Raw genomic sequence first — 19444 nt, 5'->3', positions numbered from 1 at the left:
TTCAGCGGCACATCTCGCGAGACTACACACATCTGAAGGCAAGTACGCGCATGCGCAGCTACGTCATTTACACAAGCCGTACTTAGCAAATAGCGAGCTAGTTAGCACGCTTCGTTGTTTACAACAATGGCGTCGTCTAAGAAGGCGAAGAAAGTTGTGAATCAAGAGGAACTTCGACGTTTGATGAGAGAAAAACAGAGACAAACAACAGAGAAAAAGCGCGTCGAATCACCCTTTGCTAAATACAACAGTCTCGGGCACCTGAGTTGCGTCCTCTGCAATGTGCAGGTGAAGTCGGAACTGCTGTGGCCAACTCATGTTCTTGGAAAACAACACAAACAGAAAGTGACCGAGCTGAAAGACACGAGGAATCAGCAAGTGCCACAACCGAGTCAGCCTGTTAAAAGGACGGCAAATGATAACGAGGACATAAACTGGAAAAAGCCGAAACACTCACCAGGTACGGGCCAGTCTGAGTCGGGGGTCCCAGGCGATTTCTTTGAGAAACCCAGCAAAGGAGACACCGATGCCCCCCAGAAGTCCGTCGGTTTGAGCCTTTTGGCAGGAGTTTATGATGAAGATGGTGATGGTGATGGTGACAGTGCCGAAGTGGCGGGAAGCAAAAACCCTCCAACGGAGGAAACCACAGGGCTACCATCTGACTTCTTTGACAGCTCCATCCCATCCGCTCCCGCAGTCTCTCACTCAGGATCCATCCTCAAAGCGGACGTCCAGGAAAAAGTGACCGAAAAGAAAGACAACACGGCGGAGGCACTGCCGGAGGGATTTTTCGACGATCCCGTTCGAGATGCTAAAGTGCGGAACGTCGACGCACCGAAAGACCAAATGGACAAGGAGTGGGAAGAGTTCCAGAAAGAGATTCGACAAGTCAACACAAAATCAGAGGCTATCGTGGCGGAGGACGACGAGGAGGGTCGCATTGAGCGTCAGATTGACGAAATTGACGAACAAATCGAGTGTTACAAGAGGGTGGAGGTACTGAGAGACAGACGGGATGTAGTGAAGACTAAGCTGCTGCCCAAGAAGAATAAACAAATAAAGGAATATAACAGCGACAACGAAGAGGAGGATGAAGAGGAACTGTTGGGACTTTTATCCCGGGACTGGAGGGCTAAAGGAGCCCTGTCTTAAGTTTTTGAAGGGTTCATGGAAAAAAAAAAGGCATGCACAAACGATCCGTTTATTCCTGAATGTTGATCCTTCCTATGAAATTGATTCAACAATTTAACATTTGTAAATGCGTTCTAAAACCTTCACTGAGTTTTCGTTTGTTTCAGACTGGATTAAATGTGATGCAGCAATGCATAATGTTCTTGTAAACATTGTTTGGTTCCACATTCTTAAGAAATCCACAAGTCATGACATATAGAAACAATATAACCACAAATCCCATCTTTAACTGTGCGTTTATTCATTGGTGCTCACACAATACACATTCATAAAAATCCCCATGTACACCAATAGTATAGATCCAAAAATCTGACATGATGGTCAAAGCTATTACCTTTTTAGCATCCTGAAAAAAACAAAAACATCCAACCGTATTTATAAATAATTGATTCATGTTACATTATTAGTAACTTTCAATGTACAATAGATTTTAAACATGTACAATGTTGCCATTAAGACAAGTAAAAATTTACCAGCCTCAATTCCTTCACAAGATACCATTAAATTGTTGAATACATTTTAAACCATTTTAAGAATACAGCATGTTTCGGAATGGCAAATCCGGTAGGTAAATAAACCATTAGACCCTAAAAATATTAAGTGTAATGTCAGTGCTTCTTTGACTACCTGGTATAGATTGTGAGCTAGGTGTGCCTTTTGTCTACTGCAACTTTAAAAAAGCAACATCTGTCATTTTGTTATTGCTACATATTCCTTGTGTGTTACCACTTCAAAAGTCTCTCAATGACTGAAAAGTGTTCTTAGCCCTTAGACCCGAAGACCTCAAAATAACCATAAAAGAAGGACTAAATGCAAATTAAAATGCAAGTAAACACAGAAAAAGGAACAAAACACTGAAAAGATAGATATCTGGATCTTGGACAAGCTTAGAAAAGAGCATACTTAAGTCCTCACACATACATTTAACTTTGTTTAGCAATGACTGTCTAAAAGCAAACAAACCTCTCACATTGTGTACTGCGTTTGTAAACGTGAATAAAATTCTACTTGGGTTCTCAAAATTAGGTTTGGGTGTGGTAGCAGGTCTCTGGGAATGGGTAAGGAGTTCTGCTACGGACTGATGATTACATTCTCCACAGAACTGAATTCCACAAAAATATGCAAAAGTTATATCAATTTTGGGGGGGCGGACGCAAAAAAAAAAAAAACCCTCACCCAACTCAGAATTCGAGAGGGAAAACATTTTTAAATATAATGTACAACATTGATTTCCATGGTTTATATTGCACATCAACTATGTAATGATAAAATAAGTGCTGGGAAATTGTTGATGCCATTAACTTTAAAGTGTAAGCTTAAAATTTGTGAATGGGTACTTGTTAAAACACAGCAAGCAGAGGTCATGCCAGCTCCACTGTCCTGCAATCAGCAACATAAATATTACGTTCTCAAAAGTGCAGCAATTGTACATAAATGTTGGGATGGGATCTCCAAACATCAAGTGCCCACTAAATATTCCAATACTTTTCCCTGCTGTCAGTAATAATGTGCTCACAAATCCTAAAGCAACTCATCGACTTTCAGGTCGTATCTTGAGTCCCTGTCATTGTCAAAACAATCCATGATCGAAAAACTGGGAGGTGATGGACCAAATACTTTGCTCTGGCCATGGTGGGTCATTCTGAAGGATTTTCTTCCGCTTCCTGGAATATATCTTTGAAGTCTGTGAAAAGCAAAAGTTTTACTCAGAAACACGAAAAACAGTTCTCTAAATTAAATATCGCATATCATTAACTAATCTTCAATTTAACATTTAAAGTACCAAACATTTTTTACTCTTTTGCTGAGTATGGATACCCTGTACAGTGTAAGGTTGTTAATGTAAATATTTGCTAAACATGAAATGTGAATACACATAGTCTAGCGCTGTACCAAGTAAACATAAAAATCACAATATCTCTTAGAGGTATAATGTCCCAGAGTCATGTGTTGTGTCATGTGTGAGGTTACCATCCACCAAGGACCTAAAATGATCATTGCATTTTTTTCACTAAAAATGAGGTACAAGAGTGGTTTGACTGTAATTATTCAACAAGAGAGCAAATATGTCCATCGTGTGAGATGTAAACCTGTTCCTTTAATGAATGCAGAGCTATAAAGCAGCTGAGTAGGAGTCACCTCTCAGAGAAGTGACAACTGGCAGCAAAACACTCTTTGGTCATTTTGTGTTTCTCTTAGAGCGGTTGTGAGCTGAGAAACGTGGATGTCTGCGTATCTGAGGCTCTTCCAGTGGGGTAAGTATCTCTGAAAATAAAAGAGGAATATACATTAACACAAATAAAAGAAAACATTCCAATGAACAACTTCATTTGACACTACCTTGCATGTTTGCAGGTATTGCATCGGTAGTAGTAACTTCATGCTCTGCTTCAATATCTTGACTTTCACTGGGAATTGCTAGTTGAGCTGCTTTGTCATTGTCATTTGACTAAAAAAAGAAAGAATAAAACAGATGAAATAAAGATGAAGATGTAAAATGCTTTAAGTTGACTCTTAATCTGTAGCTAAGTAATTCTCAACCAAGTTCGTGTCACAGGGCACATCCTAGGCATATGTTGAAAAGATTTGCTGTACTGGTAGATCCCTACTGTTTGGCTAGACTGTGCAAATGTTTAAGAGATTTGCACCATAATACTTTATATCAATGGACCAATTTGAGTTGAACTGTATCAACATCATAATAGCACTGTCCTGATCTTTTTAGTTGTCACTATACTTGTCATACAAAGAAATCTTTATTTACTATTTGTCTACCACTGTTCATTTTATCTGTCCACCTTAGTGAAGATTCTGTAATTGCAACCCCAACTCACTTGTGGGGTGCCATAAGGGTCTATTTTGGGGCCAATTCTATTTTCATCATATACAGTATGCTGTCTTCAGTGTCAATTTTTAAGAAACACATTAGTCTTTTTCATCATTTTTGCTCTGTCTTTGCAAATTTTGCACCTCACACTTTAATTTTTATCACGAAATTCATGATTATTGAAGTCAAGCACAATAACTTTATTGAGAATATTTTTTAAAAAACTATCATTTGATAATATACAAAGAAATCCTATTTATATACAGTGCATCGCAATAGTATTTGTCCTGATATTTTTTGAAAAGCTATGTTTTGTGTTCTCTTTTTTTATTTTTTAATACATCAGACTTCACCACCTTCATCTCCTTTTAGAATTTAACTTTTTCTAATTAAAGTTAAAACAAGAAATCCACAAGTCAAGCATGTACTTTTTCACAGAACTGTAAGAAAAATACCCATAAAATAAGTACAAACATGAAAATTAATGAAACATTTTTTAGCAGGTCACCCAAATCTGACTTATCAAAGCAAGACAGCATTACAGCTGGAATGTGATGCAACTGCACCTAGTGGTTAAACTGAAAAACCCATTAGTCATGCTACGGATTTTGGCCCACACAAATGTGCAGAAGGGATTCAGTAGTTGCCACATATTAGGCAACTGCAATTGCAGTCTTAATATTGTGTGCACTGGTTTACAGCAAAGATCATAGAAGAAAACAAATGCTCTTCCACCTCTAATTACTGACTCCTCACCTTTAACCTGTCCATCACATGACCAAATACAGAATATAGCCCTCTTCAGGCATCAGTGAACTCTAAGATTACATCTAACAACAACTGACACAAATAGATCACGTTTCGAGTGAAGGCCAGTCTGTATTCGATCTGTGGGTATTTGTTAACCATCTCCAAAAAACGTGCTGTCATTGGACAGAACACTGCTGATAATTCCTATACTGTTACTGCAGTATTACTCATAGTAACTCAGCATTACTCACATTTTGTTTTGATCCATTCTCTAAAAGTAATACTCTCTGATGAAGATCTGCCACTGCAGTGAGGAGGTCGTGGATTTGTTCATCATCCCGCGTATGATGGAGCTCTTCCGTCTTGTTAGCTTCAATTACTGTTTGTTTCAGGTCTTTTACATCCTGTGACATTAAAACAGAGGCAAGTAAAGCAATCTGCAAATACAGATACACTAAGAGGTAAGGGAAGTAGACTGAAACATGACTGCATCTCAGTATACAAGGTTTCGAAACATCAAAGATCTCATCACACTGGAAATTCAAGTGAAAATTAATCTAACAGTGACAAAGTTCACCAGAGCTTGTGATTTGGGGGTTTTGCCTCAGTCAAATAGATCAGCTCACATTTCACCAACTATAATCTTGGTTATATACCAAGATCATTCTTTCTCCATTTAACTCTGGGGGAAACAAATATATGCAAATGCACCATTGCAGCTGGGAAACAAGAATCAGCACATTAGACACTGGTACACCAAGTTCTTCAACTATATTATTTAAACACAATGTATTCTTTACTAGGCATATGTCAAAAAGATTCATAACTACTATCCATACACTAATACACGAATAATGACAACAGCAGCACCTGGAACCACACTAAAAGAGAACATTGAATAAGAAAAACATTTGAGATTTAGTCCTCCACAAAAACATCTTCACAAAAGATGGAAAGAAGAAACTGGTGCACACAATCATTTCAAGTCAAGAATGAAGTGTAGTGTTTGAGGCCCAGGAAAGAGACATTTAAGTTTGAAGTCCAGCTGTCCAAATTAATCTGACTGTCCAACTAAGATGGGAATGATGCTCGTATGAATTTACCATTGCTGTTTTGAAGTCTTCATCTTTTTTCTGATGTTCAAGAGCAGCCTGCAATGTCTTCACATCATGCTGCACACTAGTCAGAGTGCTCCCAATTGTAGCGACACTCTGGAGAAAAAAATACTCTGGAAGGTCAGTTTCATAATACTGTACATCATAAAACGTCTGTGTACATTCTCAATTATCCAGAGGCCTGTACCATAAAGCTTGATGAACCTAGCCGGGCTTCCTCTTACTTATCTGGCTTCACTTACCGAGACATCCGGGTTTTCGGTACCATAAAGCCGGCTATCAACTCACTAATTCAATTCAAGCTTGTCCAGTCTAGATCTGTGTGTGCTCACATAAAAAGGGCGGAGGTTGCTGCATGCGACCAATCGCAAACATGCAACAAACCGGCCCGAGCCGCATATCTCACAACAGAGGAGCAAACAATAATAATTCATAAATACGAGCAATACAAATCAATAATCCAGGCAAAAAGCAACACAGTTGCTGCCAAACTGCGCAAGGATCGCTGGCAAAAAATCGCCGACTGTGTCAATGCGAAAGTTAGTGCCATTATAATATTACTTCCCCACTATGACTGCACTTGTATATCTGACTACAGTAACATTTGTGTGTTCCATAAATGTATGTGTGTACGACATTTTTCGTAATGGCATGTGATTGTAGCCCCTGCGACTTTATGAAGAGCGCTACATACTGTGTTCTTCCCAAGGTTTTCGGCATCGCCAACAGAATACATAAAAGTACCTGTGAATGAATGACTCAATCCATGATTTACTTTAACGAATAATTGATTAATGGCATTTTATCTGTGGCTTGCTTGTAACCCATCCAACGAGGGATTTAAGGACATCATAATAATTATGAACATCACTAAGAAATATATTAACTGTGGCAAAAAACCTCAGTGCAATGCACACTGGCTGCGGGACTGTCAGCGTGTGGTTGCAGTGCGTTACATTACTGATGTAAGGCTCCAGCAGCTGACAGATGTAATGTAACCCCTCTCCCCAAAACCTGTACCTTTCGTACAGTGATTGTTCAGGCAATTCCAACGGATTACAGCAATCTCTAAATATTCTCTCGCACCTGAGCCCTCTTCGCACAAGCTGTGCACCAAGATCCACCGGGTTCTCATAAAACGGACAGCCCATTTTCCAAGAGAACTGATTGGTCAGTAGGTGGGGCTGTTATACCTACTGAGCTCTGATTGGTCAGTAGGTGGGCCTGTTATACCTGCTGAGCTCTTATCCTGAACTTATCCTGCTCCGGAGCAGGTTAGGTGTTCAGCATAGGTTACCGCGACAACGTAGCTCAATAGAAAGTCAGCCACCCTTATAGTACCGAAAAGCCAGGGTTAAGCCTGAAGTTATCTCGCTAAGCCATAATCCAGCTTTATGGTACAGGCCTCTGGTCATGGTCATCCTAAATTGTTTAAACCAATCAGAAGTGAAGAAGCTTCTTGGATGAGAGGTGAGACATCTTCATGAAACTTTCTTTAAATCCAGTGGATTGATTTAAACAGCTTTGGACATCATAAACTGATTCATTAACACATTCCAAACTAAAATATATAATGTTAAACTTTACTGTTTTACCTTTTGAAGCTCTTCAACTGTCGTGGGAAGACTGACTAAATCAGCAGCTGATTTCAAGTTAGTCTTTAAATGATTTACAGCAGAATCCAGCAAACTGATCTGCATGAGTAAAATCACACAACACATTCTGTTTCATATCTAAAACAGAACTAACAACTTATTTAGACACTAATTTAAAAATAATTAACTCAATGAAAGGTTGCAGAATTGAAGTGGTAACTGACCTTTCTATTTATCTCTGTTAGGTTTGACCAGAGTTTTTTCAAACCCTTGTCTCCATTTTCAATGTCATCCATCTTTCTCTCCTTGGTTTTCAGGTCCTCACTTAGTTTTGGTATTTCATTTGATGACATCTTTTGGCTGGATTCCACTATTGTTAAAAAAAAAAAAGGTTAAGACTTTATTAATAATGGCATTAATGCAATTTGAACTTTTCAGGTTTAAGTTTACAAAGGATACTGTAGTATATATGACTACCTCAATGTTGCTGTGAGTCTGCGTGAATATCAGAGACAGTAAGGATCTTGGAATCAGTTACAAAAATTACCTTCGTCTCAGACAACTGGTTTTACTGGGTGCATTCACAGCTATCATATATGACTCAAAAAGAAGCAGAGGTGTGAAGAGTATTGTTGTAACATTGCTTGTTTGTGATGTGGCCTATCTTAGCCAGAGATTGTAAAATTAGGCTTACTACTGTGCAGCTTTTCTTTCAGTGCATCCAGATCTTCTTTCAGGGCGATCTGCATCCATATCAGCCCAGCACAGGCTATAACGCAGGCGGCTATTACGATAAATAGAAATAAGGGGTAGCACATGTTGCAGCACTGCATGTAGCGTCTTCTGTAAAAAAACAAAAAACAAACCCCAAAACTTTGATGTTGTTGTTAGAACATCAAAAGTTCTGATAGAACCTTTCAGTATTAACAGAACATCCTCATACCAACATATCTAAATGCAATGTTGATTATTTCTCATTTTACTGATACTAACCTTCAAAAAAGAAATCATGACCATCTTACTGACATTGGAAAAGTTAATCTAAACACTATTATGTTAATGTAAGATATTCCAAACAAATTATTTACATAAACCCTGTAGCTACTGTTTAGCCACTGTGACTATTACTGAGCCAGTAAATAGTAAAAGAGCAAAAATAAGTCTTATTATGAAACACATTCGACTGATCACTCACTTTCCAAAGGTCGGTCCACCTCTGGGGTTGTTAAACTCCTCATTCTCAGAGCTCGAATCGGACTCGGAGTCCGGCGGCTCGGTTCGGAGGAGTCGGTGACCAGACCCCTTCTTGGTCTTCTTCCTTTTACTTTCTCCGAGTCCAATCAAGGCATTCAACTCCTTCCTCTTCTTCATCTTCTTCTGAGGGGTCAGCGAACCCACCGAGCCCGATTTAAACCCGACTAAACCCAGAGGTTTGTCCAGTTTGCTAGGTAATGTCGTATAATAAGCAGCTAACTTAATGTTGCTAGCTTGAATTTCAACCACACAGGGTTGTTACCAGGTACAAACACATCTGATTTTATTAGTCGGTTGCCTTGCTGAATTAGGGCTAACGAAATTCAGCGGATATGTTCACCAGCCGACTGCCATTAGCATAGTTTCTTTACAGGTCTCTAAAACAACTTGTTATGCTCGCTGCCGGGTTACAACACGTTAGCTTCCTGTGCTAGCATCCGGCATCTCGCTTACGCTAACGTTAGCTAACTACTGGTGATCGTGTCACATCGCCTCTGTCGAGGCTGACAAGACCCGCTCTGATCACTTCACAAAGGCTGCAGAAAAATATTTACATTATAATCAGAATAAAACTATAATAAAATCAGTAAACGAGAGCACAGTATCTCCGCTGCTTGTATTGTTCAGACGCTGCGTCCGAACAGCCTCACCGCTGATTGGTCCAGAGATCAGGTTCAACTTCCTTTTCTCTGTTACGTCACACCGAACAAAGCTCCGCCCGCCGTTTTTACAACTATACATGTCTTCTTCTTTTCTTTTCGGCTTCTCCCTTCAGGGGTCGCCACCGCGAATCAGTTGCCTCCATCTGACCCTGTCTTCCGCATATTCTTGTCTCACACCAACTACCTTCATGTCCTCTTTCACTACATCCATAAACCTCCTCTTTGGTCTTCCTCTAGGCCTCCTGCCTGGCAGTTCAAAACTCAGCATCCTTCTACCAATATATTCACTATCTCTCCTCTGGACATGTCCACACCATCTCAGTCTGGCCTCTCTGACTTTATCTCCAAAACCTCTAACATGTGCTGTCCCTCTGATGTACTCATTCCTGATCCTATCCTTCCTGGTCACTCCCAGAGAGAACCTCAGCATCTTCATCTCTGCTACCTCCAGCTCTGTCTCCTGTCTTTTCCTCAGTGAACCTGTCTCTAGACCAAACAACATCGCTGGTCTCACCACAGTTTTGTACACCTTACATGCACTGCACTTTAATGCTGTCGTAACATAAAGTCAGTAACAATAATGCTGACATGAATGCCACGTTGGGCACTTTGGAAGGAGAGAAAGATCTCAATAGGTTGGCAGAGGGATCGAAATGGGAAGGACGTGCAGCAGGTTAGGGTGAAACTGGTGCCAGCATTTTACTAGATAGAAGGTGAGAAGATGCCTTTGCTCGTGCCTTTAAAAAAAGGTGATGTGCAGAATTGTGGGAACTATAGAGGGATAAATTTGATGAGTCACACAACAAAGTATGTTAGAATGGTACATTGGACATGTACGAGGGCAGCAGAACAGCGGTGAGGTTTGCTGCAGGTGTGACAGAGTTCATGGTGGAGGTGGGACTGCATCAGGGATCAGCCCCGAACCCCTTCTGTTTGCAGTGGTGATGGACAAGCTGATAGATGAAGTTAGACAGGAATACCCATTGACCGTGATGTTCACAGATGACATTGTGATCTGCAGTGAAAGCAGAGAGCAGGTAGAGGAACATATAATAAGCTGGCAGTACGTGTTGGAGAGGAGAAAAATGAAGATTAGCCAATTTAAAACGGAATATTTGTGCATAAATGAGAGGAGTGGAGAAGGGAGACCGAGGCTACAGAGCGAAGAAATAGCAACGGTGCAGGACTTTAAATACTTGGAGTCAAAAGTCTAGAGCAGGCTGAAACGAGTGAAGGAAAGTGTCAGGTGTCTCTTGTGACAGAAGAGTCTCTGCTAGAATGAAGGGCAAAGTTCAGAAGACAGTGGTGATATACGGATTAGAGACAGTGTCGCTGAAAAGAATACAGGAAGCCAAGCTGGAGGTGGAGGAAATGAAGATGTGATTCTCTAGGGGTGACCAGGTTGGATAGGATCAGAAATGAATTCATCACAGGAACAGCCAAGGTGAGATATTTTGGAGGCATTAAAGTGAGCAGACTTCGATGGTTTGGAAAATTTGTGAGTATTTTGGTAAAAGGGTGTTGAGGATGGAGATATCAGGTAAGAGGGCAAGAGGGAGACCAAAGAAAAGGTGGGTGGATGTAGTGAAGGAAGACATGAGGGTAGTTAGTGTTAGAGAGGAGGATGCAGAAGACAGGCTGACATGGAAAAGGATGACACGCTGCAGCGACCCCTAACGTGAGAAGCTGAATAGAAAAGAAGAATAGCAGTAGTACATAAATGACTAGACCAAACTAGATCCTGGTGTCGTCGATTCATTTTTGATTCATTGTTACCTCAAATTTGACCAACATTTAAGTGATTAATTAATAAATAATTAATTACATTCTACTGGTTAAGCATCAAATTTGCATGCATAGCCTTTAGCATTAGGTTTTTGCTCTTGAAGTAGCCAGGAAAGTTTTTAATCATGCATCCAATTTCAAGATCCAGAGAAATCATTCAAACAGAAAACAAAGTAAAGACCAATGGATTTCTTTCAACTTATTTTAACATATAACATAGACTAAGGTTTAATTTTATTAAAAGGGACTTTTGAGCATAGGCAGGTATGCTATGACTGACTTTTGAGCATATGCAGGTATGTATGAGTGACTATCTTGCTATATATTTGAAGGGTTTTCTATATTCAAAGTTTGTTGTTTCCAGATGTGTGTTAAAGTTGACATCTACAAGCTGACCACTATTGTTGACAGATAATCTTGCCACAGCTCATAATTGTGTCATTCTGATTGAATTTGTTATTTTAGACGTCATGTGTTTGCTGAATATTCATTAATGATTTCAAAAAGTTAAATTTTTGAATAAAATCACTTGCAAGTGAATGGATATGTGAGCACTATTAGAATTTTCTATACATTCACTAATTTGATTATGTGATTAATCACTGTTACTGTATTTAGCACAATTGTCATATGTCCATTCACTCAACTTATTGAAAATGACACTTTTCTGTCCCAGTGTGTTTTGGTTTTCACTTTTTGTTTTTCAAGAAAGCACCACATTGAAGATTCAATATTTTGTCTCATTTTGTCTCTACTAGCAGGGGTCAGCCAGGAATCCAGCTGATCTGGAGTGGTAGTGGGCTGGAGCAGAAAGCCACATGGGGGGGGAGTGGAAGCAGCATTGCTGCAGACTATATTTTGCTGTTTTCCATTGAAAATAGACTCCCACTGGTCTGCTTTGCACTTTGAAAGATTGGTCTTTTATGTGCCTGGACCCCATACTACCACAGTACAATACCATAGGTACACTTAATGAAAATCTTCTCACTAAAAAATGCAACTCAGATGCTCCTCAACATCTCAGTATGACTTTTTATTGAGCTGCAAGAGATGAGGCCCACTGCTGATGCTTTATAATCCTCATGAAAGGCTTTCTCATGGCAGTGCTTGTCATTTCACAGTAATGGTATGATGCCACCCACACACGTACAAAGCTAATGGGTTATTTCAGCTGAGTCAGAGTGATGGACCGACCTGATATTTAAGTGCGCTGGGAGGCAGCTAATGCATTGTTTTGAATTAATATATTTGAAATCAAGCAGTGCCGTCAAGGTAGCACAGCAAAGTTTAGTCACTGGCTCTTCTGCTCAAAGAACACCTAGTGAGGGGGACAAGCATCATGCTGAGGGCTTAGGCAGACCTCCTCTGGCATGAGGTTGCAAAGCAAAGCATGGGGGATGTTTCATCTCTGAACTGGTGTCTGCATTTTTCCTTCAGGTTGAAGATTGAAAGGATGACACTTCAACTTATGCCCCCTCACATCTGCAGCCAACATGAAGGGAGCATCCGGCTTTAGAAGTCCACAGTCTGATGACTACAAAACACTTGTTTTCACACTTTGTTCACATCAGGGTCTCTTATATTCTCACCAGGAGTGATTCTTGCCACTCTTGGACTGTTGGTTGCTGACTGAGAATGTAAATAGTGGAGACATGACACGAAATACTGAATAGAATTGACTGCTAATTGAAGACTTTTATCAGGCATGGTAAACTGTATGAATACAGATTATCATCGGTTGAAAAACGGCTGCTGTTAGAATACTAATTTTTCTGTCACCAGGGGTTTTGGCCATGTATTTAGAATCTCCTGATCATCATGTTGGAGGACTTCACATGGCATTTAAATAAATTGTTAACTATGAGCTGGTTGGCAGATGAGCTGGGACCCACATGGTGTTAAGATCTATGACACATGTTGAACTTACAAACTTACAAAGTCTCTTATTCAAATACATAATTTAGAGTGAAGCATGTGCTTTGTTCAGATTTCTTTTTTGTTCTTGATCTATTTTATGTGTGCCTAGAGACCCTCAAAATATAATTTCTCAATAACTATCTCACTAATCATACCCAGAAGCTCTGGCTTTATTCATCCTCTCTGTTAATTGAAGCAGCTCGGTGGTCAGAGTTATCTTTCTGAGTATCCATCCAGCTATGTCTTTGAATTATAGCAACAGAACAATGGTGACAAGCAAGCTGAATGCAGCTGCACAAGATGTTGTGAATGAATTTATCAAAGAAGAATCAAATCTTTGCTTCGATCATAAAAAAACCCCCAAAACATTAAGGAATTGCTCTGAGCATGTGAGTCATTTGTAAATTGAATTGGCAGGTATTGTTTGGTATTGATTGGCAAGTGCAAAATAAAAAAGGACTAACATTTTTCATTCCTGATTAATCTTCAGTTCATATTCAGTTTTTTGTTTTGTTTTGGGGGTTTTTTTACAGAAAGTCATGCTTGTTTTGTCTGAGAATGATTTAATGCCAAGAGATAGGAAAAATCGTCAGCTGGGTTTATGTTTGGCAGGTTTGTTTGAATAATTGCTAATAAAAAATGCATCTCACTAAATTTTCTGGAGATTGGTAAAGCATCATTTGAGTAATTATTTCAGATCTCTAGTGACATTAAATACTGAGCCTGTGGTGGGTGGTTAGCACCTTCATCTCAAAGTGAAGCTTCTCAAAGGCTATGTGGAGGTTTCAAGGTCTCTTCATGCCTGCCTGGAATCCCTCGGGATGCTCCAGCTTCTTCCCACAGTCCAAATATATGAAATAGTTTTGTTTTTTGTTATAAAAAAAATAAAATTCAAAAGTAATGATTTTGAAGGGGGCTATTTGCATATGTTGCCAGGTAACTGTCGGTTGAATCTGATGAAACCGCCCCCACATACTTTAACTTTGCATGTTGCGTATTTAGTACGAATATTTAATGTTACAGAAAAATATTTAGAATTTTGAGCCAAGTTTTCACGGGCTTCAATGCAGAATTGAGAATAAAATGGCACTGAACAAATTATTTTGTTTTTGGTCCTAATTTTTTTAAATGAATTATTTGCATCATGCAAGCTTTATCCTGTGTGCTTTATGATAATACTTTGGTGAGGGCAGTCCAGCCATGGACTGTAATAGAGTTCCTGCTGACATCAGAGCTATGGCATGACAGTAGGGTGAACAAAATGTAAAATGTCAACATTTAGAGTGACCTTATTTCACATGTAGTGTCAAGTCAGCCTCTGACTGTGCAAAAGAGAATCAGCAGGGGGCAATGTTCTCACATCAAACCATCCCAACCATGCAACATCAGAGAAACACTTGAGTCAAGGGCAGAGCAGCTTAGAATCAGTCTAATGGCAGCAATGCAAATATTTTTTCAGATCCACTATATATTTTTATAAGTTCCTTGCTCTAAGATCAGCTGCTGTATCCTGCGCAGTGGTCATGTGATTGTAGAGAGCTTGTATGCCTGAATATTTTACACTCTGCCGATGTTGGTCACAGTCACAGTCAGTTATGCTTCTGCAGCAAAATGCATTTGAGATCATGTAAGATTCAATAATTAATCAAATTGTAACTTTTGTGGATGTGGAAAACCTGGAAACATTTTCAGAGTAAAAGCAAAGACGAGAAAGGGAGATGATAGTTTGTCTGTAACATGTTTTGGACAGGAATATTATAATTCATGATTTAGATGATTAATTCTCTGTCTTCTGCCAGAAAGCACACTATGGCCAACAGTGAAGTGTAGAAGCTGCCACACAGTGATACAGAAAAGGTTTGATATCATGTGAAATGTCTGAAAAGGAATAGATTAATATATTAAAATCAAACGGAGGGAATATCCTTAGAGTGTAATGTCTGAGAAAGTTCAAACCACATGCAATAAAAATTGAGAGCCTTCATAGTTTGTTGTTTTTCATGGATCTATAACTCCTCAAAGCACTTGTAAACACAGTAGTAAATCAACATGGTGGCTTCATGTTTTCAAAACGAGATGGGTCTCAGAGAAAAATAAATCCTTGGCATTTTAAATTCAATAAATTTTAAAGATTGGCCTCACAATGACAAAGTTCTCATTTTAGCTGTATCGGAGCAAAATTGGTTTTGTCATTTTCTGTGAAACAAGTTCTATGTTTACTTGGTAAGTAAGAACTTCTGAGTACTTCATATCTTCCCTTGTGGGTTTCTGTCATCTGTGACACAGATTAAAACTAAATAACAAATAAAGAGAACATTGTAATTGACACTCACTTTTTTATTTTCAAGTGATCTGCTTTTTTATTTTCTCTTACTTAAAAAATTCACACAAAAATCACTATCAATTTTAATAAAACTCAGTAGGAAGGCGGAATGGGAGGCAGATGAAACCATTACATTTTTGAGTAGATCAGGGTAAAAAGGCAGAGCCTTTATTTACTTATTTATTTTTTTACTTTAATATTGGACATTTTAACACATTTCTGTCTATTACACAAATAACACTTAATCATTTTTTATGAAGCTTGGTAGATGAGTTGAGCAGGTAGCAAAGAAGAACATAATGAATTCTGGAGATGATCTGGTGATGTGAAAAGGTTCAGATTCCGTAAAAAAAACAAAAAACTTTCCTTTCCTGAATGGTGTCATGAATGAAACTACCAGACATGTTAACAATGAACGTAGGGCATTGTCCTGGAGAGGGAACTCCTGAATTTTCAAGTGGATCCCATTGAAGGAATAGATCTTTCCTTTCTTTCTTTAACTTGAGAGAACCCTGCAGGCAGCTGCTCTGATAGCACACACGCCTGCTGAGTTTTGGTGGAGGTGCATTCTGCCTTTTTTCGTTCTGAGTTTTTTAAACACATTTACAGATTTTAATTGTCTTTACTGAAAAGAGTGGCTAGAGGGAGACCATGCAACAAAAGAAGAGGAAGAGGCAAATACAGGAAGAAGAGAAACAGTCAACATGTCAAGGAAATTGATAAATTTTAATTTGTCCGTTTTATTAAAAACTGATTTTGTAAGTGATTAAAACATAACAGAAAGGAAATTGATTCATGGATGTCAGTCTGTGTTTGCAGATTGCCACTCAGACTCAAAAACAACTGTTTTACGAAGGTGGGATAGCACTGTGCAGATATTGCGCCTGTTTTTCCGAGACATCTCTTTGAGTGCTTGAAGGGGGTTAAATTGTGGTAAACAGAAATACTGCTCTGGCCTAGATTTCTCTCACACAGCATCTATTTTTCTAAGCACATCCAGCTTGTGGCAGACCAGGCTCCCTTTAGTGGAGCTCATCTGTGACATGGGCTGATGAGTTTTGTGTTGTGAAGTACACCTATGTTATTCGCAGGAGAGACATAAATTGTGACTTTGTGTTTTCTCTGCTCTTATTTCGTAGCTGAGAGTGTGATGGTTGAAACACCTTTTCATATTTTTGTTCCTCATTCTAGAGTTTTCAAAATCTACTATTAGCATCTCACATCTGTCTCATGCAGAGTGGTTAAAAAAACATCTCGCAGGCAAACAAAGAGAGAGTTGTTTTTCTCCTCAAAGACAGGGAATGAAATGTAACATACCATCCCGCACACTGCAATTTTTGCTGCTGCAAATTGTATTGGCAGTTGCAGAAACTTCTCTCTCTCCCTCTCTGTATACATTATGTGTATATACAGTATATGTGTGTGTGTGTGTGTGTGTGTGTGTGTGTGTGTGTGCGCGTGCGTGCGTGCGTGTGTGTGTGTGTGTGTTTGTGTGCAGTCTTCTTCCGTGGATCTGTTTTAAGGGAGTGCAAGTTTTAAAACAAGAGCACCACCTTATAGGAATACTCGGTGAAATTGAAAATAGAGTGAAAATAGTGATCATGGAAAATGATAAATATCAGAGTCATAAATATTATGAAACTGCATATAATTATTTATCAATAATTTGCCAACATAGTTGCTCAATACAAATGCCTTTTATTCAAGTCTGTATAACATATTCTATTCATGATAATTTTAATCAGATAGTTAATTACACTTAGCATTACTCACCTGAATGTGAAAAATAATCTTTCACTTAGAGCTTTCAAATAATAAATGTGGTGTAGGAGTAGAGGAGTGAGGAGTAGAAAGAGAATAAGAACTGAATAAATAACAATACCCAAGCACATTAAAATTGTTCACAAGTTTAATGCTTGAAGAAATGGCAACAATACATCTCATGTATTGTGGCTCATGTATTGCATCCAGATTTTTCTTTCAATGTAACTCAACTGCGTCTGTGTGATTGTGTAACCTTACCACGCAGATGAAAATATGTGTGACTGCCTGTGCATTTCTCACAGCAATCACCTAAACTTGTGATTTTCCACTCTAGAGTCTAATGATCCCATTGTTCTCTGAATGTGAGACTTGAGAATATTACACTCGACATTCATCATACCTTAATTGAGGCTGTTAGATTGCTGCTGCGTTAAAGGCCTTACACGTGTGGGTTTGAACTAACAGGAACATCTGCTCAGTGTTAAAGCAGCCTGGATTTAATTGAAGAAATTGTGTTACAACCACAAGAACTAATGGCCTAATCACATCCATACACATTGCATGGAATATTTTCAGTTTAACTACAGATACAGTATTTACTTTTTAATTACTAGGGACTAAACTGTATTTATTCAAGAAAGATGTGTCTAAAAGAAAATATTTATTTTTATTCTTCGAGACATAAAGGAGGATATCATAATGTTATCCCTTTAAATCTATCAAATCTGTTAATGCCATTTGATTCGAGTAAAAGCAAGCCTGTTAGCAGTTCTTCCAATTTAAAGAAATGCATGAAATGAATTGGAAAAATGGATCCTTTTGCTTTTTGATCCTTGTCATAGTTGAGGAAGCTATCACAGCTGTGTTTGGGGAAGGAAGGGGGAAAAAAAATCCCACAGATATTTTAAGCTCATCTCCAAAATGCTGTGGTTGTTCTATCTACTGTACATGCTGCACTTTGCTGTTATTAGCTTTTGTTTGTGGTCATTCCTTTCAGTAGCTAGATCCCTGCTAGCTGCTTTCATGAACTGTGTTGGGGTTTTTTTTATTTTTTTGGTAGTTTTTTGCTTTGTTTTTGTTTTGTTTTTTACCTCAGAGCTTTTTATAGCTGAGAATCTCAAGCCATCACGACTGGCAAGTACGATTGCAGCAGCACACTCGGCATCACTTGATTTTGCAAAAAGCCTTCCCTGCTTTCTTTATGTTGAAAGCCCAAGCAATGTGATTCTGTTTTCTGTGGAAGTGATTCACTTTCATGAATTATGTAATGCTCCTAATAATATTATGATAACTGTTCATGATTATTGCAAGTAAAAAGAAAGTGCTCCAGCTATTAACTGTCAAAGTGTTATTGTTTTCTTGAAATAACATCAAGAAGAAAAAAAAAAACAATGGCAGAATGAAAGCAGCTGTAACGTACAAATGTAGTTCATCAGCACATTTGATGCCAAATAAAATGCTCCTTACATATATCGACGTGCAGGCAATGCAGTTTAGGCTGGTTGTGCTTTGCTGAATTCATCTACTGTCAAGCTCAAGTAGCTCTGTAATTCTCTTTGTTCCAGATCCTCTCCCAGCATCTACAATCCAGACACACAAGGGAGAAACCTTGACGAGGCGCAAGAGAAGAAAACCAGCACATTTGGGTATGACTAAAGCCTTCAAAGCATTCTCCACCAGTCAGATCTTTTCTTGTGAGTTGGCCTATGGTACAGATGAGCAGCAGCACATGGTAAAAGATATTCTATATTTTCAGCAGCATGTGTTATTTGTGTTTCTATGGACCTTGAGGTTTGTGGAGCCTCTACAAAATGAAGTGAGAGCTTGAAGCAGCTGCCAGACAGCATGTAGTATAGAAATACTACCTCTTTTGATGAGGTCAAGAGGAAAGACAAATTTTTAAAAGGAGAGAGGAAATAAAAGGATTAGGGATGATCGTACATGTACAGCCTCCCACTAACAAGTGTACGATACCTGTGGCTCTTGTGACAGCCTGTTTATGGTGAATTCATATCCAAATGGCAAAGGAGGAGCGTTCCTGTTAGCTGGCAGTGGTTGCTGATAATGATTTCATGAAACACATATACATATAAAGTGCTGAGTTCCAACAGTCTGTTACTGAAGAGGACTAGTTAATGTACTCCTGAAGCTTGTATATTTAGCAGTAAAATGCACTAAAGCTCATTAGGGGGAAAATATCCATTAGTGCAGATTATTTTTCATTTATTTTAGATTGCAGGTAAATTTGAACAAAAACTGTC

At 38.8% G+C, this 19444-nt stretch overlaps 2 protein-coding genes across 3 annotated transcripts; one reads left to right on the top strand and one right to left on the bottom strand.

Moving 5' to 3' along the window:
* Positions 1 to 77: 77 nt before the first annotated feature.
* znf830 (zinc finger protein 830) lies at positions 78 to 1267 on the top strand. Its single transcript, XM_068340369.1, has one exon. The coding sequence runs from the start codon at positions 127 to 129 to the stop codon at positions 1150 to 1152; it is 1026 nt and encodes a 341-aa protein (XP_068196470.1). The 5' UTR covers positions 78 to 126; the 3' UTR covers positions 1153 to 1267.
* A 143-nt stretch (positions 1268 to 1410) lies between these two features.
* efcab14 (EF-hand calcium binding domain 14) lies at positions 1411 to 9371 on the bottom strand. 2 transcript variants are annotated; one of them, XM_068340367.1, is made up of 9 exons: positions 8674 to 9371; positions 8173 to 8321; positions 7703 to 7848; positions 7479 to 7577; positions 5872 to 5979; positions 5020 to 5172; positions 3532 to 3640; positions 3331 to 3456; positions 1411 to 2875 (listed from the first exon to the last, which is right to left on the bottom strand). In XM_068340367.1, exons 1-8 carry the CDS (start codon positions 8847 to 8849, stop codon positions 3371 to 3373), a joined length of 1026 nt encoding a protein of 341 aa, XP_068196468.1. In that variant the 5' UTR covers positions 8850 to 9371; the 3' UTR covers positions 1411 to 2875; positions 3331 to 3370. The 2 variants fall into 2 exon arrangements, with proteins under 2 accessions (XP_068196468.1, XP_068196469.1); XM_068340368.1 differs by having other exon boundaries at positions 8173 to 8318.
* Positions 9372 to 19444: the final 10073 nt, after the last annotated feature.

This window comes from Antennarius striatus, chromosome 18, assembly GCF_040054535.1.
Source record: "Antennarius striatus isolate MH-2024 chromosome 18, ASM4005453v1, whole genome shotgun sequence".
Taxonomy (NCBI): domain Eukaryota; kingdom Metazoa; phylum Chordata; class Actinopteri; order Lophiiformes; family Antennariidae; genus Antennarius; species Antennarius striatus.
This window is presented reverse-complemented; position numbering and strand designations above follow the sequence as displayed.

Coding starts and splice junctions, on each gene's coding strand:
- znf830 (XM_068340369.1), top strand. CDS start 127: ATGGCGTCGTCTAAGAAGGCGAAGAAAGTTGTGAATCAAGAGGAACTT.
- efcab14 (XM_068340367.1), bottom strand. CDS start 8,849: ATGAAGAAGAGGAAGGAGTTGAATGCCTTGATTGGACTCGGAGAAAGT. Junction 8,322..8,673: donor GGTGGACCGACCTTTGGAAA/GTGAGTGATCAG, acceptor GTTTTTTTACAG/AAGACGCTACATGCAGTGCT. Junction 3,457..3,531: donor AATACCTGCAAACATGCAAG/GTAGTGTCAAAT, acceptor TTTTATTTTCAG/AGATACTTACCCCACTGGAA.